We start from the raw sequence: 18652 nt of genomic DNA, 5'->3' as shown, positions 1-18652 counted from the left end.
GGAGCCAAGATTTGAAGCTGGCTTGCCAAAACAAGCGCTGCTCCCACTTTAGGGGCGCCAGTGTGGTGTAGTGGTTAGAGTGCTGGACTAGGACCAGGGAGACCCGAGTTCAAATCCCCATTCAGCCATGAAACTAGCTGGGTGACTCTGGGCCAGTCACTTCTCTCTCAGCCTAATCTACATCACAGGGTTGTTGTGAAAGAGAAACTCAAGTATGTAGTACACCGCTCTGGGCTTTTTGGAGGAAGAGCAGGATATAAATGTAATAATAATAATGATGATGATGATGATGATGATGTCTGAACCCATAGAAAACCTCTGGTTCGTTTCAGGGGAGCCTGCTCCCTTTGCCATCAGGACCAAGGGTTATGAGGCAGCATAAACAGACTGAGATGGCCTCACTGGAGGCCCAGCCAGGGGTGTAGCTCTGACTCAGCTTGGCTACTTGCAACAAATCGAGATATGCGATTGCCTGCAGCGTCAGCCTCAGGTTCCCTCCATATCTGGGGGAACTCCGGTTCTGCATTATGTGTGAACCTGGCCTCTGTCTCCAGCATTGTGCCCAGAGGCTCAGGACTGTGGGAATCCCTGCTATTAGGTATGATGCAGCAATGCTGACAATTTCAGAGTCTTATGGGAGAAACAGGTTGGGATCTGTCCTCTCTCATCTCTTTCACCTGCGTGCAGGGCGGCAGTATCAAGGCAGTGTGTGCTCACGTGCATTCAGAGTGGGGCCTTCCTGATTCAACCTGAGCGGGGTCTAAAATTAAGGGAGCGGGCATCAAAAAATGTGCGGGGGTGCACACAAACGCATGCTTTAGAGGGAACACTGGTTGGGCCTGGATTTAGACTACGGGCTCAGGGACCGTGACATGACACTTGACCAGCTAAACAGCGGTTCATTATCTGAAGTGGGCATCAAATGACCCATGTTAAAAGGAAAGCTTGTAAAAAGGCAAAGATGGTCAATACTCACCCTTATGGTTTCACAAGCAAAATGCCCTTCGTTGATCATCTGGTTTCCAGTCTCGTCCAGCTTAATGATAGCCCCTGCATTGGCTTGCACCTCTGCTTCAAAGGCTTGGTGCTTCTGCAGTTTCCCCTGAAAGCAGCAAACATAAAACATGAGGAAAGGTCCCTGTGGAGCACCAGCATCCAGCCAGATTTTCTGCTCTCCCTGTTCAGCCTTGTCAACCTTCAGACAATGCCTGGCGTCCGTGGTTTGAAGGTATCCCTACCTGCAGATTGGTCGGGTCCTTATAATTTTCGTCAGACGCAATCTGGAGCTTCTCCTGGATCCATTTTTCCAGCTCGTCGGCATCGCGCTGGAAGAACTGGAACCTGTAGGAATCTTCAAGCTTCTGGCGTCTCAAGGTAGAGAGCTCCTTGAACCGGTGGTACCGGTCCAAGACCTGCTGACGCCTCTCTTGGATGTCTTCTGCTGTTTCCAGCACCTTGACACCAGTAGGGTCCATTTTCTGAAAGGCAGAAAGCTTCAATGAGCAGAAAATTTCAAAAAGAATGGCAGAGCACCTGCTGGACATGCCCAAGATTCATGACTCCATGCTTGGCGTTGCCAGTCAAAACACAACTCTAGCAGTGGGGCCGGGAAAGTCCTGTGCCCAAGATCTCAGAGAGCTGCTTACTATCACAGTAGACAGTCCAGGGATGGGGGCAACAGTCCGACTCAGCTGCCAACATCCAGACTAAATTACTCAACAGTTCTAGCCAGGAGCTACTCTACAGCAGGGATTCTCAACGTTGGGTCCCCAGATGTCATTGGACCTCAACTCCCATAATCCCCAGGCCCAGTGGCCTTTGGTTGAGGATTATGGGAACTGAAGTCCAAGAACATCTGGGGACCCAAGGTTAATCCCTGCTCTAAAGGACAACTACATTTCTAAAGGACAACTACATTTCAGTAAGACTTCCTCTAGTAAACTCGACAGGCTGTCAGCCAGTGGGAGACAGCGTCCCATGTTCCCCATTTGGCCCCAAGAGTACCAAAAAAAAAACCAAAACCCCAAACCCCAAACCCCCCAACAAACCAGAAAGCAACTGGACGGTTATTTGTTCCTTGAAAGGTGAGATGTCGATTAAGCAAAAAGCAAAAGCACAGTAACGTAGAGCTCATTCTTCTTGGTGGCTCTTGGAGATATTACAGGAATCTGTAGCAAATTTTTTCCTTTATTTTTAGGTCTTTTTGCTGTTGCAGGTCCCCTAACCCTGTTTCCCATAGACTTTAATGCCTCGCCAACTGCGAATTTGCCAATGGTGAGATTTTGCCAGCATTTGGCAAGGGATGACTGCACTGTAACTTAAAGCTCATTACAATTTGTTCACTCTGTTGATTGTCTGAGGAGAAGAAACTGAACATTTAATATTTATTGGCTATGGCGAATACATCTTTGCCTGCTGTACATTCTGACTGCAATTTCGACCTCAGTCCCTCAATTTCCCCTTAAATATTGGAAATTAATCTAGTACACTTGTGTCCTCATCAGGGTTTTTAGTTCCCCTCCATTCTGAGGCCCCAAAGTTGCATTTAGAAGCAACTCCATATTCATCTCTCCAAAAGACTCACTTGGCAAGTGAACATGGGTCCCTTTATTCATGCCAATAACACAAATACAGGACATTTGCTATGGCTTAATTAGATTTGAGATCACAAAGGCCAGGATCCAAAGAGGAGGCATTCAGCTGCTGGCATTTCCAGTTATAATAAAGGGGTCCGAGGAGTATTAGGAGCGCCTTCTTTCTGACCCTCTGGAGAGCAGCGGGCAGTGAGAGCAGGCAGTGGGGAGCATCTCGTTCACCAATGGTCTAACTTGATAAAAGATAGCTTTAGAAGTTCACATCACATAAGAATATAAGAACAGCCCAGCTGGATCAGGCTCAAGGTCCACCCAGCCCAGCATCCTGTCTCCCACAGTGGCCCACCAGATGCCTCTGAGAAGCCCACAGGCAGGAGATGAAGGCACGCTCTCTCTCCTGCTGTTACTCCCCTGCAACTGGGACTGGACGGCATCCTGCAGCCATCACGACTAGCAGTCATGGCTAGATGGATCTGTCCTCCACAAATTCATCGAAGCCCCTTTTAAAGCCATCCAAGCTGGCGTCCCACACCACATCCTCTGGCAGAGATTCACAGAATTCATAAGCACTATGTGAAAAAGTACTTCCTTTTGTCGGTCCCAAATTTCCCGGCAATCAGTTTCATGGGATGAGCCCTGGTTCTAGTGTGGTGAGAGAGGGAGGGGAAAAGATCTATCCACTCCCCCCACATCATGCATGGAGAATGCGATTCAAACAAATCCAAAGCTCCCTTGGGGATGGAGAACGAACTGGTCTTTGGATCCTGACAGAGGCATATTTATAAGCACACTATGCTAATTAAGTTGACACCCAGGTGCCAACAACTGTGGACACATTTATTTCAACTGGGTGCATTACAAGCAAGAGTGTTTGGGATTACAGGATGGTAGGATCGAGTGATTTCCCCCCCCCAGGGGGCTTCATGGCTATATTTCCTTTTTAAAATCCTAGGGGCACCTACAGAAAAACAACATACGGATGAGGAACACATGTTTAGAACTGCACATATCCTACATGAACCTGACAGAGCTGCAGTGACCTGTTGAATTCACACACACCCGGTGGCAAAATCTGGGCAGGCGGCCACATGACGTCTGGAAAAGGCGGGCATCTCTTTCGCTGGCTGCTCGTGAGAACAAGACATCAGTGCAAGCCATCGACCGGCTGCCTGCTTACTAGAGAAGAAATTACACTTTCGAGACCCGGGACTGCTATCAGGGTCCGTAAAGGGAACAGCTGTTAGTCTAAATGCTCTTGAGCTGCATGCCAGAAAAACCTGGGAAATGCACATGTGCCCAACTCCAAATTCCAGAAATTCCCAGAGGTGGGGAAATATCTGCCTGCACCTTATCGTCCCTTTAGACTCTGGGCCTCTGGAAAGCGAATTGATAGAAACCAACACATGATACAGGAGGCTGAATCCACACATTCCAGAGCTCCCGCCCAGCACAATCACAGCCTGCCGTAGGACAGCGATTTCAGCCACAGCAGTTGTTATTTCTGTGAACTCTCAGCCCAGCCAGACTGCATTGCGGTATTTTAAGACGGTGGGGCAGCAAGGGTGCTGGATTCTGCGGGGTTTTCCCTTTGCTACATCATCTCCGGTTATTTGAAGTTTCCACCCAAAACTCACAAAGCCGCCTTTGCCGGCTTCTTACACCCACAGAGCTCTTCATCGGCCCCGAGGGAGGGCAGAGTTTGGCTTTCAGGCAGGCAAGCTTGCTGGAAAGCCAGTCCAACGCCATGTTGGGATTGCTGACAAACCAGACGCTCTCTTCCGTGGTTTCAGCCCTGTAATTCCTCTCCCACAAAAGAAGCGCCCTTATGCTAAAGAGAGATGACTAATAATTGCTATAAATGGATTCATCAGCTATTGTGATTGCGCTAAACCCAGGCTTCTGAAAAGTGCCCCGGCAGGGTGGGGCGGAAGGCCGTTCTGGTGTGTACCTGCTGCTCTCCTCTGCCTCGTTTCTGGCTGATTTTATGACACAGAGACATCTTGCAGCCTCTTTCCCAACAGATCTTTTTTGCTCAGTGCCTGCATAGCAACCAGAGAACCCCACACATTGGTCGGCTGCGTCCGGCAATTTCAGAAATGCACACTGTGCTGCTGCTCCAATAGATTCGGGGCTTCACTCGGCGGCACCAAATCCCCTCTTGCTCTTCAAATCACGCCACTCACAGCTCGCCCTTTCGGGGGAATTTAGGAAAACAAAAGGCTCTCTTTGTAACGCCAGTAAGTGGAGCAAGTCAATTGGAAAAAGAAGGGCCTCGGTCCAGCAATAATGGACTGTGTGCTCCTGCAGAGGGGCTGAAAAAGCTGACGTCAGCAGGACTCGGCTCTGCCAAAACCCGAGCACGGAACGCCAGCCATTACCGACGCTGCAGGCTGATGCAGTCTGCATCCAATATTTTCACCTCGGCACTGCAGAGGCCTGCTCTGGAGCCCAAGAAGCACTTGTACACAGCTCACGGAGAGAGCATCTGCTTTGCATGCTGAAGACCCCCGGCTCACTCCTTGGCAGCATCGCCAGGTAGTGCTGGGAGAGACTCCTGCCTGAAACCTGGGAGAGCTGCTGCCAGTCAGTGTAGACAACACTGAGCTAGATGGACCAAGGGTCTGACTCAGTAGGAAGCAGCTTCCTATCTGTTAGGGAATGGGGCCGTAGCTCAGTGGAAGGCTAAGAGAGGAGATCTGACAATGCGGAATAAGGACTACCGTATTTTATGGACTATAAGACTCACTTTTTTCCTCGAAAAATATCCGCCAAAATTCAGGAGCGTCTTATATGTTTTAACAGTTTAATATGTTAAAACTCTGAAAAACTGGATTAAAATTAAGGTGCGTCTTATAGTCCGTAGCGTCTTATAGTCCGTAGCATACGGTATTTGACACCAGGGCTCCCGGTAACAGGGATTCCCAGGTGATGTTTTCTACAGCTCCCATCACACCCTGCCCAAGGCCACAGTAGCAGGGGATGATGTGAGTTGTAGTCGACACCTCGGAGACCCCTGCCTGAAACCTTGGAGAGCTGCTGCCAGTCAGTGTAGACAACACTGAGCTAGACGGACCAAGAGTCTGACTCTGTCTAAGGCAGCTTCCATAGCTCGGCAGTAGAGCGCCTGCTTTGCATGCAGAAGGTCCCGGGTTCAATCTCTGGCTCCTGCCTGAAGCCTTGGAGAAGCTGCTGCCAGCCAGGGCAGACCAGCAGTAGGCAACTTTGGCTCTCTAGCTGCTGGCTCGCCACCTACAACTCCCTTCAGCCCCAGCCACAAGGTGTCGTTGCTGGGGATGATGGGCATTGTAGGTCAACAAGAGCTGGGGAGCCAAGGTTGTTTACCCCTGGTGCAGACAATACTGAGCTAGATGGGCTAATGGTTTGACTCTGTGTATGGCAGCTTCTTATGTGAAAGCATCAGCAGTGGTGCAAACTAGGGAAGGATATCCCAGCAACCTGAACTGATCTTAACATAACACAGGAACATCGGAAGCTGCCATATACTGAGTCAGACCCTTGGTCCATCTCGCTCAGAATTGTCTACACAGACTGGCAGCGGCTTCTCCAAGGTTGCAGGCAGGAGTCTCTCACAGTCCTATCTTGGAGAAGCCAGGGAGGGGACTGGGAACCTAGATGCTCTTCCCAAAGCGGCTTTAATGGGGAATCTCTTCCAGAGCTCACACTTCTAGTCTCCCATTCATCTGCAACCAGGGCAGACCTTGCTTAGCTAAGGGGACAAGCCATGCTGGCTACAAAACCAGCTCTCTTCCAACATACAAAAAGTGGATGCCGCTCAGCATGGAAAGAACAGGCTTTGTCGCTGGGGGCCCCCTGCGCTCACGGACACCGTCACATTCCAGGCATTACTGCTGACTGCCAGACACTGGTGGAGCGCACGGAGCAGCCGCCCCTCCCAGCACAATCTGCACTGTGCTGATAAGGTCAAACACTACAGAAGGTTCCAGGCGGTGGAGGGAAGCTGCATCCACTAGGTGGTTTTCCCCGCAGGGATGGTGCTGGGAAGGGAAGAGAAACGGGGTCTCCCGTGCAGGGCAGGCAGTTCCAGAAGCCGTGGGATTCTGGGCGCTGTGGAATCAAATCTTTGAAACGGGGATGCTTCCGGAGGGACTAAGAGCTAAGAGGACTCTGGTTCCTTTGTGAATTTCGGTTGAGTTTGGGCTATTTTTAGGCCGCTGTTCTGTTTACGAGGCATTGAGAGTGAAAACTCAACGCCAGCCTTCTCATGCAAACACAGCCGCAATTTAAGAGCAGCACTACAATAGCTCGGAGCACTTGAACCGCGCTTTAAAATGCATCCAGAAAAAGCTGGGGAGGATCAAGGGCTCTTCACCTGGCACCAAAAAAGACAGCCGTGTGGGCGCAAGGTGAGCCTCCCTTCGTGACACGCATTCTTTGTGGTTTGAGGTGGAGAACAGAGGAAATGCGGAAGTGTGGAGCTGGCAGAAAATGTATGGAGATTCGCAGTTCAACCCCCCTTCAATTTAAAAAACCAAACTTGTACGCCAAGCCCCAGAGAAGCAATAATTCAAAACAGAATGCCAGGCATCTCACTGAGAATGCTGAACGCCAGATATTTTTAGACTCTGCAATGCAACAACTGTGATGTCAACAACACCATTCGCCATGTGGGTCCCCAGATGATGCTGGACTACAACTCCCATCATCCCCAGCCACAAGGGCCTTTGGGAGCTGGAGTCCAATGTCATCCGGGGACCCACATTCGGGAAACCCTGCATTATGGAAAAGCCAATATAAATGGGTACATTAAATAGGATTTGAATCCCCATCACCACCACAGACCTCTGTGTAAGGAAAAAACCAGTCGGATGACAGGCTCTTTGGGATGGAACCTATCCATATGGAAGGTGCTGTATAAATAATACATGGCCACTGGCGTTAGACACACAAGCATCTCTTTTACTGGGGGTGGTGCAGGTATGTGGTACGTGCGTGTTTGCTGCAAAACAGAGGCACGTTACGTAAGAACAGAAGAACAGCCCTGCTGGATCAGGCCCAAGGAAGCCCATCTAGTCCAGCATCCTGTTTCCCACCGTGGCCCACCAGATGCCACTGGAAGCCTACAGCAGGAGTTGAGGGCATGCCCTCTCTCCTGCTGTGACTCCCCTGCAACACAGGATGGTATACATCCTCGTCCTACTTTACACAGAAGTCTCTCAGTCTTCCCTGCAACAAGGATTCCCAGATGTTGTCGACTACAGCTCCCATCATCCCCTGCTGCCGTGGCCTTTGGCCGGGGATATTGAGAGTTGTCGTCAACACCACCTGGGAATCCCTGGTTACTGGGAACACGGGTGTCAAATAGGGATGGGCATGAACCGGCTCAACGGTCAGGTGTTTGAGCCGATTCGGAGGCGGGGGGTTCCCTTAAGGGGCAGGGAGGGTGGTTTTGGGGGAGAGTGCCGGGAGACGCGGTGGGACAGGTAAGGGCACCCTCGCTGCCCTTTAAAGGAAGCCTCCCCACTGTCTCCCGGGAGTGCACGAACTAGTTCATGCACATCCCTAGTGTCAAGTAGTCCTTATTCCCCATCATCAAATCTGGGATTTAAGTTTGGCTGTTGGCACGGCAGTACAAGGTCCCCCCACGCACAAGTCAGACGTGCAAGTGTGCAAATTAAATAGAAATCAAACATGCCGCTGCGAACTTCAGGGTGTGACACAATAGCCAACCCTTTTAAACCAGGGCTGCAGAACTGCGGCCTCTGGCTGCTGCTGAACCAGCACTCCCATCAACCCTGACTGTTGTCCGCTCTGGCGGGGGGAGATGGGTGTGGGAGTCCAATGACCGCTGGAGGGCTGAAGTTGCTCGGTCCTGGTTTAAGCAAAGCTCCCAGAGACAAGACTGTACCCCACCAAGGGGGGGGGGGGGGGTTTCTCCCGGCAATTTCAAGGCCTTTTTCTCCATTCATCCCACCCGTCATAATGGCAGGCATCTTGCTAGTTGAAAGTTAACACGTCCTGCAAAGACAGACAACTGCTTAACTATCCTGGAACAGTAAGGCAGGGGTCCAGATTTTCTCTTTCTGCACCATCACAATCCTCCGGAAAGCAAGGAGCCATCTCAACCTGTTACCTGACCCTGAGGGCCAAAACCACACCTTGTGCTTGGGTGCCAAGCCCGCTAACACTGAACTGCCAGATTCAGGGGTAAAAGGAAAAAAAAAATCCCGCTTTTAAGGAAGGAGGAGGGCAAGGAGGGATAGGACCGAGTGGATTCTGGGGTGCTGGAGGCAATTCTTCCTGCAGACGTCAGGGCAGTGCTAGGTACTTAAAAGATCTGGGGCCTAGAGGCTTAAAAGATCTGCTCGGGATTTCAAAGATCACAGCCCCTCCTTTGAGAATTAAGCTCAGTCGAGAATAATTACACATGTTTTTAAAGTCTCTAATATTATAATACAGCACCTCTGAAAGCAAAAGCAGCAGAGAGTCAGGTGAGGCCAGGAGCTCTCTCCTACAAACTGTGCAGGTGTCTCCGCTGCCACACTTCCTTCCTGGGAGAGGTCATGGAGGGGGCTGATGGGGGCCTGTGCCCTATGCAAAGGAAAGTTGTGCCCCCGAGTCGGTGGCGACTCGTGGCGACCACAGAGCCTTGTGGCTTGAATCCAGGAGGGGTTGACCATGGCCATCTCCCGCACCATGTGAGATGTCAGATTCGTCTAGCCCCTTCCTTACTGACCTTCAAATCTCTATTGAAGACTTTTCTTTTTCGCCCGGCTTTTGCCCTGTAGTTTACCTATTTGGTTTTTTGTTTGTTACGTTCGTTTTCAATTGAGAATGTAATTTTTAATGTTGCCTTGTTTTGCATGTTTTTGTGCACCGCCCGGAGTCTTCAGAGTGGGCGGTATAATAAATGTTTCTAATTAAATAAATAAATAAATAAATAAAATGATGCCTTTCAGTATCTTCCTCTATAATTGCTGCCTGATATAGGTGTTTCCCATAGTCTGGGGAACACACCTGCGGAGATTCGAACCAGCAACCTCTTGCTCCCTGGGCAAGTTACTTCCCCATTGTGCCATTCAGTGCCCTATGGGCCACCCCGTAAAGATGCCCCTGGTAAAACCCAGGTGGCAACGCTGAAGCCGATGCAGTCAGTCACCTCTATTTCATGTCTCACTTGCCTACAGAACAGTCCTAAATTCTTAAGAAGTCAGCCCAACTGTGTTCAATGGGGCCGACTCCCAGGTAAGTGTGAGTAAAATGGTCACCTTTGATGGCTTTTTAAACACACCTCTAACATTGTTTCGGAGCCTTTTCAGCTTCTCCTTGGACCTAAGAAACAGAACCTGTCAGCTGAGTGTGGTATGCCTGCTTTAATAGTCTACGGTCTCGGCACGAAGGAAGGCCAGCCTCTCTTGGAAACCTCTGCAGTGTGCCAAGGGAAACAGACTAGCCAAGTACAAAGCCCTCGGACACTCAGCTTTTGTCCTTTTAAAATATGACCTTTTCACATGCATGTACTGTGGCCGTTTTGCCCGGGGACGGACCGGAGATGCAACATTCAGACTCACTCAGGAGGAAGGAGTGTCTGTATTCTTTAGAGGCAAGACGCCACAAGTACAAAATGAACTGGCCGACACACAATAAATGCTTATACTGAACTCAGTCACCATCTTCATGTAGCATACTGGTGCCATTGTGGCGTTTCAAGGAGGACAGAAGGAAAGCTTTGCAGCTCGCCGAGTCTTAAACAAAAACACACTAGGATGATTTTCTTAAAACAGCCATATTTGACCAAATGATTAGTCAGTAACTTTGATTATGTACGACTTGTTCACGCTTTGCCATTTTGTGCCAATGCAGACCCTAGCAGGGACTGCATTCTGCAATGACACATTCAGAGAAAAATCAATGATCTTGGAACTGCACAGCATCTTTTAAAAACCTCCAGAAAGGCAGAATTTAGAATCCATAGACTCTTGGTGTCATCAATCCCTAAACTCCCAGACCTATGATCCAGAGCACTGTCTTGCTAGCACTGTCCTGTGCCAATACGGAAAGAAATGCACTTTATCTTGGAATTAGAGTGGTTTTATTCTCCTTTCTTGACACAACTTCTGTATACAAGATGTACTTCCCTTTACCACAGAACACCCAGCATATCTTCTGCTGCAACCACACAGCAACGACAATCCAAAATAGTGAGTTTAAATCAAATTAAGTGTGGACACAAAGCACGGCAGTATGTTGGGGGAGAATCTGGGATGGGATTGCCATATTTCCAATATTTTGAAAGGGCTGAATCATTCTGAAAATAAAATCCACACTAGAAGAGTAACAGAGTACCATGCTGCTCAGAAGAAGAAGAATAAAATCATTATTTCTAAAATGCACACTGATCACACACCATGCACCAGAGCGGGATGGGGGTGGGGTGAAATCCCAATTTCACACCCCCTACCAAAGTCACAATTATTAGTCTTATTAGATGATTTGGTTTTGTCCCAGGGACCCCCACACAGAGCTTACAGAAATGCAGTACCAATGTCTCACCACTGCAAAAGGCAAAGCATGGAGGTTCTGTTATCACATGCATGTTGCAAAATACCTGGACTCTGACTTTGCGAAATGATGACAGCATGACGATGGAATGCAGAGTCTAAAAGGGAGGAGTAGACCAAGATAACAGTTCACTCGCTTCAAAGCTAAGCCAAGTCCAACTCTGGACAAATGCAAATTTGGTCACAATAACCCTTCTTATCTGCAGGAAGCATTTCCCCAGCTATTCATATATGCATTTATATCCAGGTCAAACTTAAAGTGCTGAAGCATAATGAAAAAGCACTAGGGATTTACTCGGCTAGCGGATCGTGTCTGTCTTTCAAAACTTAACACACAGTCGAGGTCTGAGTCCTCCCGAGTACAAAGCCCCACCGTGTTTAGGGTGGACTCAACTCAAGGGGAACATGTAAAAATCCTGGATGCAAACACCAAAATGTTAAAAGGTCCCATGGTGCAAAATCCCTACCAATAAGCAGATGATGAAAAACTATCTGAGAGTGGATGGCTGTTCAGAAAGCGGAGTAAGAGCTAGGAAAGAGTTCGTGTTGCTGCATGCGAATGAAGCACTGCAAGCATCTTTTTGTCTCCTTCCTCAAGGAAACCCATATTTAGCATAATATAGTAACATCGGAAGCGGCCTTATACCGAGTCAGGCCCTTGGTCCATCTAGCTCAGTACTATCTACCCAGACTGGCAGCAGCTACTCCAAGGTTGCAGGCAGGAGTCTCTCTCTACCCCATCTTGAAGATGCTGCTAGGGAGGGAATCTGGGACCTTCTGCATGCAAGCAGGCAGGTGCTCTTCTCAGAAAGGGAATATGTTACAGTGCTTACACATATAGTTTCCCATCCAAATGCAACCAGGGTGGATCCTGCTTAGCAAAGAAGACAATTCCTGCTTTGCTCCCACAAGACCAGCTCTCCTCCCATGGCTTGATCCACCAGAAAGCATTTATGCTAGCGAGGTGGTGGTGTGCTGCTGTGCTTGATCCTTGACCGGCCACAGGGCCCTGGAACTGCACTGTACTTGGCAATCGACCTCATACCATCTGCAGTCGGCTCCACCCTGTTATCTCAGGGCCAATTCCAAAGATGCGGAACACATTACGGCTATTGAGAGCAAAAAAAAAGGCTTCCGCTTCGAATGCAATGCGCTAGTGGACTCAGAGAAAGAATGCTTCTCCTTCCCAAACTAACACCACAACCTTCTAAAAGGGCAAAACACAAGTCATTTTTTGGAGAGGTTAGGCGATTTCACAGGGAAATTGACAAGAGAGATCATGAACTTCAATAAAAGCCGCTGAAAGCTGGTAATTACCAAGTGAGGTGTTTTGGTTTTTTTAATTTCACTACGATGGAGACCAACTTTAAAGAATAAAACCATTCCTCTGCAAGTGCTACATTTTCATCTGTTCAATTTTAGTTCCCTCTCAGTCCATAGTTTCTGTTAATGTACAGATGGCTTTTTGCCAATACTGCAGAAATGTTCCTTTCCCCTGTTTCCAAGCCATTTGTTAATTAGTGCCTTACTACTGTATTAAAAAAACACTCAGTGAAAATATTACAGGGCAGTTGATTTGCTAGCCTGCTTTTTTTAAAAAAAAAAAAACTAATTTAAAATGGCAGGAAAAAATCTATTTTCACCTAAATATTTCATTCCAAAGCAAACACTGCCTAGAATCTTCTGGTGCTCTCCTGTAAACAGTGTATTTTAATGAATGTGTTTCATGCAGGATATACATTTCTCAAAAGACACACAGATCTACTACACAAATGTGTCTGTCTGAAATTATAGCATTGCCCATCTCAGCAGCAGCATCCAAAGCTTAATGAAGATCATACTGAAAAGAGCTCGATAGTCTTTCATGTTTAAAGGGCGAGGGGACAGGAATGGATAGAAATATAGTTTGTGACATCTAAGCATTAAAAAAATGACTTGCATAGAAGCTGCAAGATCCACACGGCTACCCAAATGGCCAGTGTATACTTTGAATATTAACACAAGTATGAATGCAACTAAAGCATCAATAAACTGCTAGCTTATTCGGCACTGTACATGCTTCCGAATGGGAGATCATAAAGGAACTTGATCCCAGTTTCAACCATATTCCGTGATTATGTAGTGACACAGGAAAAAAAGGACAAAGGGCTGTTGATCTTAGAATGGCCCTGCCTCTCTCTCCAAAAGGTTTCTCAAAAATGTGACAAGTCCTCTGCTTGGAAAGAGATTCCATTGTTTTAAGTAATGCTTGTGCTTTTTAAATTGAAAAACCAACTGCACAATGAGCTCAGTCCTTTGCTAGGTAGCCCATTTTAAAAGACATCCCCCCACTGATTTAAGCACAGCAGTGGAAATCTGCTTCACCGGGAATCCATGGAGAAATCACACATTCTGTTCCTCACACACATTCTGTCTCCTGACCTTGCATAGGACTGAGAATGTGAACGTACAGGGAAGCCATTGCTGCAAAATGTAGGTTATGCTCAGTGTCTTCCATGTTCGATCCCACACCCTCCGCTCCAAATCAGGTGGGATTCAAGCCTGCTTGGGGGGTGGGAGGGGGGGACACGAACCATATTCTCCTGCCTTCTTTTTTAAGGGGCTGGGGGCTTGCTGTCAGTGTTTCTTTGGCAAGCAAACTTCATCAAAGGCTCAATGAAATTCTCGGTGCGGCTGCTGCTGCTAGATAGGGCGGATCCTTCTCTTCTCTCTCATCCCAGCCCTCCCCCCACTCACATACAATGTCGGTTCCACCACCCCTTCCAAGGGCGGAAGGAACAACCAGTCCAGCGGGGCAGGAAAGCAATGCAACAACAGCCACCCCACCCAGATCTCCTCCACCCTCATCCCCTTTTACACAGCCAAGATGAGTGAATCAGGATTTGGACTGGAAGCATTGCTGCGAAAGGCTCATTAGATGGTAGATAGGGAGCAATGTGTCACTAAATGTGTGAATACTTGTAAGAGTACTGCTGCCATGATAGCGACAGGGTGCGAGGCAACTACCCCTCATGGGTAGATTACCTCTTATTAAGGACAAGTACTGAGTATCACCCTCAGATTAACCTAGAATAACTACCACCCCCTCACTTTGTATTGATAGTGACTAACATGGATCACCATCACCACATTCAAGACCACACAGAATGGGCATTACTATGCTAGGATTTTTTTTTTTCTAAGAAGAAAAACAGATCTGACAGTTCAGTGTGATAGCTACCGACAAATCTCCCAATGCATTTAGCAATATAAAAAATAATTTGACACTTGCAACAAGGCACAGGGCCCCTTCCTGTAGATTTGTACACAAGCACTGACAGATCCCAATAATCCAAAGCAGAGCTAAAAAATGACAGAGCTCCCTGCAGGTGGTGACAAGGAATCCTACTGGTAACCCTGAATGAACTTCAAATGTACCTTGGCGCGTGTGACATGGGTGAAGCAATTGGGTAGGTGTTCAAACAGGGGTGAAAAAAATATTCAGAATTCTTAAACAGCATCATCATTTATTTTTTTAAAAAGGATTCAGGTGCTAGAGATCTTTCCCAGACACAAATCATGTGGGAAAGTGACTGTCCTACAGCATCTGTTTGTTATATTTGGGACTGTCACCTGGCCGGAATGGAAACCAGGATTTGATTTTATTTTATTTATATACTGCCTGATAAATCTAGGCAGTGTTCGGGTCTCTAATTTTTATTCAATTTTGCGTTGGCAATAAGCCATAGGAATAACAATACAGATGTACATGTTTTCAAGTTACATACATTGAAGTGAATTCACACATGGACATTAGTAGGGAAGACTGCAGAACACTTCCTACTTTGGAAGTAGCCATGTATGTAATCAACATGTGAATGCATTGAAAAACCTCAAAACAAACCAATCATCTCCTGGGCTGCTTTTTATTTAGTTTCATCTCAGTGCTCTTTAGTATGAAGTCTAAACACAAACGTGAATAGACAGAAAATTGCCTCCATCCACTCTCCTTTTGCATATGGACCACAGAGATAAGATGATGGGTGTATTTTTTAAAATTTGGATTGCATGTTTCTTCACCCCTCACTGTCACAGAAGTATGTATTTCAATAAAATATCTCCTAAAAGGATTGCAGCCACGCTACTCAACTCTAAAGGCAGGATCCAGGCTTACTTAGTCACGACTAAGTCCTGCTGAAATCAATGGGGCTTCACTTAGTCATGACTAACTCGCCTCCTTTATTTCAACGGTGCTTAGTGATGACCAACTTAAACCTACACGCTGCCCCTATGCCTTTGTTTGGAAGTACACCTCAGTGACTTCGGCAGGGCTTACTCTCAGGTAAGTGCACGTTCAAGATTACATTGGGCAGTCCCAATCCTACGCCTGCTTCGTCAGAAAGAAGCCCCACTGCAGACTATGGCGCGTTTTCCCCAATAAAACGTGCATTCAGGATCGCAGCTGTTGCAGCCCCGATTCACTGCATGGGGGGCTCGGAAACGGAGCTGAATAGGGTTTACTCCCAGGTAAAGCATGGCAATCGCCCCGATTCCACCCGCGGCATATATAACCGCAGCCCACCTGCAAGGGAAACCTCCAAACCATCACTCTCGTCTGCCTTACCCAGGTGGGCGCAGAGGCTGTGCTGCCCACCAGCGCCTCTAGAGGGCGCGCTCACGACCCACCTACTTAAGCGCTCACCTCACCACCGCGGTCCCTTCCCGCCCCCCACCCGCGGCCTAGATAAGACGGCCACCTTAAGGGCCTCCACCCAACCCCGCGCCCCCGGCCTCCTTCTCACCGGGTCTATACGAGGGCACCCCCGCTTTTTCTTCCAAGCCAACTGTGCTTTGCTCCTCCCCAAGCCGCACTTCCGCCTCTTTTCCCCTCAGACACCGACTGTTCGTCGCTCGCGCCAACGCCCCTATTTATAAGCTGGCTGGCCGGTGACGTCACCGCCGCAGAACCAGGAGGCTGCTCGAGCGCTGACGGAAATGGCCGAGGCGAAAGGCGGGGTGGGGGTGGGGAGACAGCCTCGCCCTACCAAATACCAGCCTTACGAGCGTGCGCCGGGCTTTAGCTCCGCCCTCTGTCTAGCAACGGAAAGAAGCGAACTGCTTCGGTGCAAAAGCCGATGTGGGCCGAATGACTCCGAAGAGAGCCGAGGGAAGACGAAGAGATTTTTTTGAAGCACTGCAGAGGTGAATCCCTTTATTTTGAAAACAAGTTTTCTGTTTAAGCCCTCGACAGACACCTATTTAAATATGGATCATTTAGGTGGAAGAGCAGTGGGTTTTCACAATAAGACGACCTTAAAAGGTAAAGGGATCTTTATAATTAAATTAAATTGCAGTACATTGAATGGGACAGAGTTATAGCTAAGAATAAGTTATAGCTAAGTCCGGAGTACATTTAACCGTTGAACCCACATTTAATCAGACACTTTGCCATCCTATACACATCTGCCTGACAGTAAGTCCTGCTGGAGCTTCAAGCTGCGTGCATTCGGATGAAGGAGCTATTTCACTACAGTACATACATTTCTGTAACAATTCAAGGAGTTCAAGTATACAGCAATTAAAAATAAAAAAAACCTCTTAAATGTTCGGAATTTACAGAACAGTTTGCTGTTGATCTTTTTACACAGCCTGATCCTTTGCAGGTTTACTCAGAAGTAACTCCCAAGGGAGGAAAATGTCAAGAGCTACAGCAGGAATTACAGGATGCTCAATACACATCTTGCTACTAAATTTATGCTCAGTTTAACTGCTGAAATAGCAGCAAATTATGAGGATCAAAACTGTGACAGCTAGGATAGAGAGCCACCAGAAAAATCTTAACACATCAACCTTTATTTGAGGAACCAGAGTAGGGGATAAGTTACATTTTGTAAAGCATACTCATCGAGTTAAGTTCAGGAATGGAAAGAAAGGATCCAGAGGATAAGGAATTATCCAAATTTGATTTTTAAAAAATTATACTGGAATAGTTGTAATCAGGATGTCTCCTCGGCAATGCTATGATCTTCAAGTTATTATAAATGTGCCTTCTGATTTTTGAATCAATCTACTTTATAGTTTTTGAGTTAGGAATAGGCAGTTTCATGTGTACAACACCTTGGTGTATATTTAATACATCATTAAAAAGGAAGCTGTCCCACTGACATTATGGGATTTATTTGTAAGTAAATGTGCACAAGATTGTAGAGCAACAGTTTAGAGCATACACCTGTGCAATTTTCACCAATATGACAAATATTTATATAGAGCTTTGCCACAGAAGTTCCCAAAGCAGTTTATATAAATATAATCAAAAAACTTTAAAAAAAAAAAAAAATGGCTCCTTGCCGCCCAAGTTCAAGTGGGCTTAGTTTGTGGCACAAAATGGACCAGATAATAATAAGCTATACAAAATGAGTTAATTCCCAAAGTACATTTCTGCATTTCTCAATTAGCATGGGCAGGAAAGTGTCTATTACTGGCCGGTCTCAGATCTCTATCACTCTACACAACCCTGTTCAATGGAGGTAATTAAATAGTTCCTGTTCAAGGCTCAGAGGAGCTGGTCTGTCAATTGAGGTGGGATGGGATACACGGGTGCAGCGTTAGGAGCAGAGCCTATCCAGTGGTTCATCATCAAAGGCCCTCTACTTTCCATTTCATTTGCTTTGCAGAGTGCGAAAGATATTAAAAGGCGAAGAGAGCGCGCTGTGGTTCCCACTGCAGTGCAATCAGGGGACCTGAATTCTCTGGAAAGAGCGTGACTCAGAGCTGCCGGGGCTGGAACAGGTCTTGCATGCAAAATATTTCCCGGTGCTGCATTGTGCTTGGCATGGGAGTCAGCACAAAATACTCTGCAGCATCCTTTCAATACATTTAAGTGCTTACAGAGACTTATGTGGAATATTCCAATACTACACTCAGCTGCAGAACTGAATTAAGGCTGCAAATCCTATGATGAGTTAAGACTTGATTTCTATAGGTGTGGGAGCATCCAGCTCTGCACATCACTGGCTATGAGCAAGAAATGTGCATAGAAATTAGATTGCTGAATAGGAGGGTAACGTATTTCTCTTTCCTCCTGTAGCCTGTATTGGAAGAGGGTAGTAAAGAGACTATGCACTGCTCTGATCTGGCACATTCTGGACTACAAAGTCATTTCCAAACATGACACATCAAATTTTGCTGTTTGAGGGAAATTTGCACACTTAAATACACAACCACCACAAGATTAATTCAATTAGACTTCAAATTTTTCAGATCTCAGATCCTTTATTAAGCCCACCCCTGCCATAAGGGGTCTGATTTTAAATTTCCACCCACGCCTTAACTGCCTCTCCCCTTTCCTTCTGGGGGAAAAAAAGTACAACTTTTACAAATGCAACTGAGAACATCTAGCACTCTACTCTGAAAACAGACATCCACAGGACAAAAAACACACAAACCCACAATTCACTTGAAAGTTTAAAAAATTTCATTTTAATAATCCTTGAAGACAGCTTCATGATGCACCCCCAGAATCTGGCTTTGTGGTGCACA

General features: G+C 47.1%; 1 protein-coding gene across 7 annotated transcripts in view; it reads right to left on the bottom strand.

The window, feature by feature from the left end:
* Positions 1–16057, bottom strand: part of SPTAN1 (spectrin alpha, non-erythrocytic 1) — a 97418-nt gene extending 81361 nt beyond the window's left edge. For all 7 annotated transcript variants that reach the window (XM_053282664.1, XM_053282667.1, XM_053282665.1 and 4 more), the window contains exons 1-3: positions 15916–16057; positions 1239–1478; positions 977–1102 (exon numbers count right to left, since the gene is read on the bottom strand). In XM_053282664.1, coding sequence (XP_053138639.1) covers positions 977–1102; positions 1239–1475 — 363 coding nt within the window. In that variant the 5' untranslated portion in view covers positions 1476–1478; positions 15916–16057. The remainder of the gene's footprint in view (positions 1–976; positions 1103–1238; positions 1479–15915) is intronic.
* Between the last annotated feature and the right edge of the window lie 2595 nt (positions 16058–18652).

The sequence above is a fragment of the Hemicordylus capensis genome, chromosome 17, assembly GCF_027244095.1.
Source record: "Hemicordylus capensis ecotype Gifberg chromosome 17, rHemCap1.1.pri, whole genome shotgun sequence".
NCBI lineage: Eukaryota > Metazoa > Chordata > Lepidosauria > Squamata > Cordylidae > Hemicordylus > Hemicordylus capensis.
This window is presented reverse-complemented; position numbering and strand designations above follow the sequence as displayed.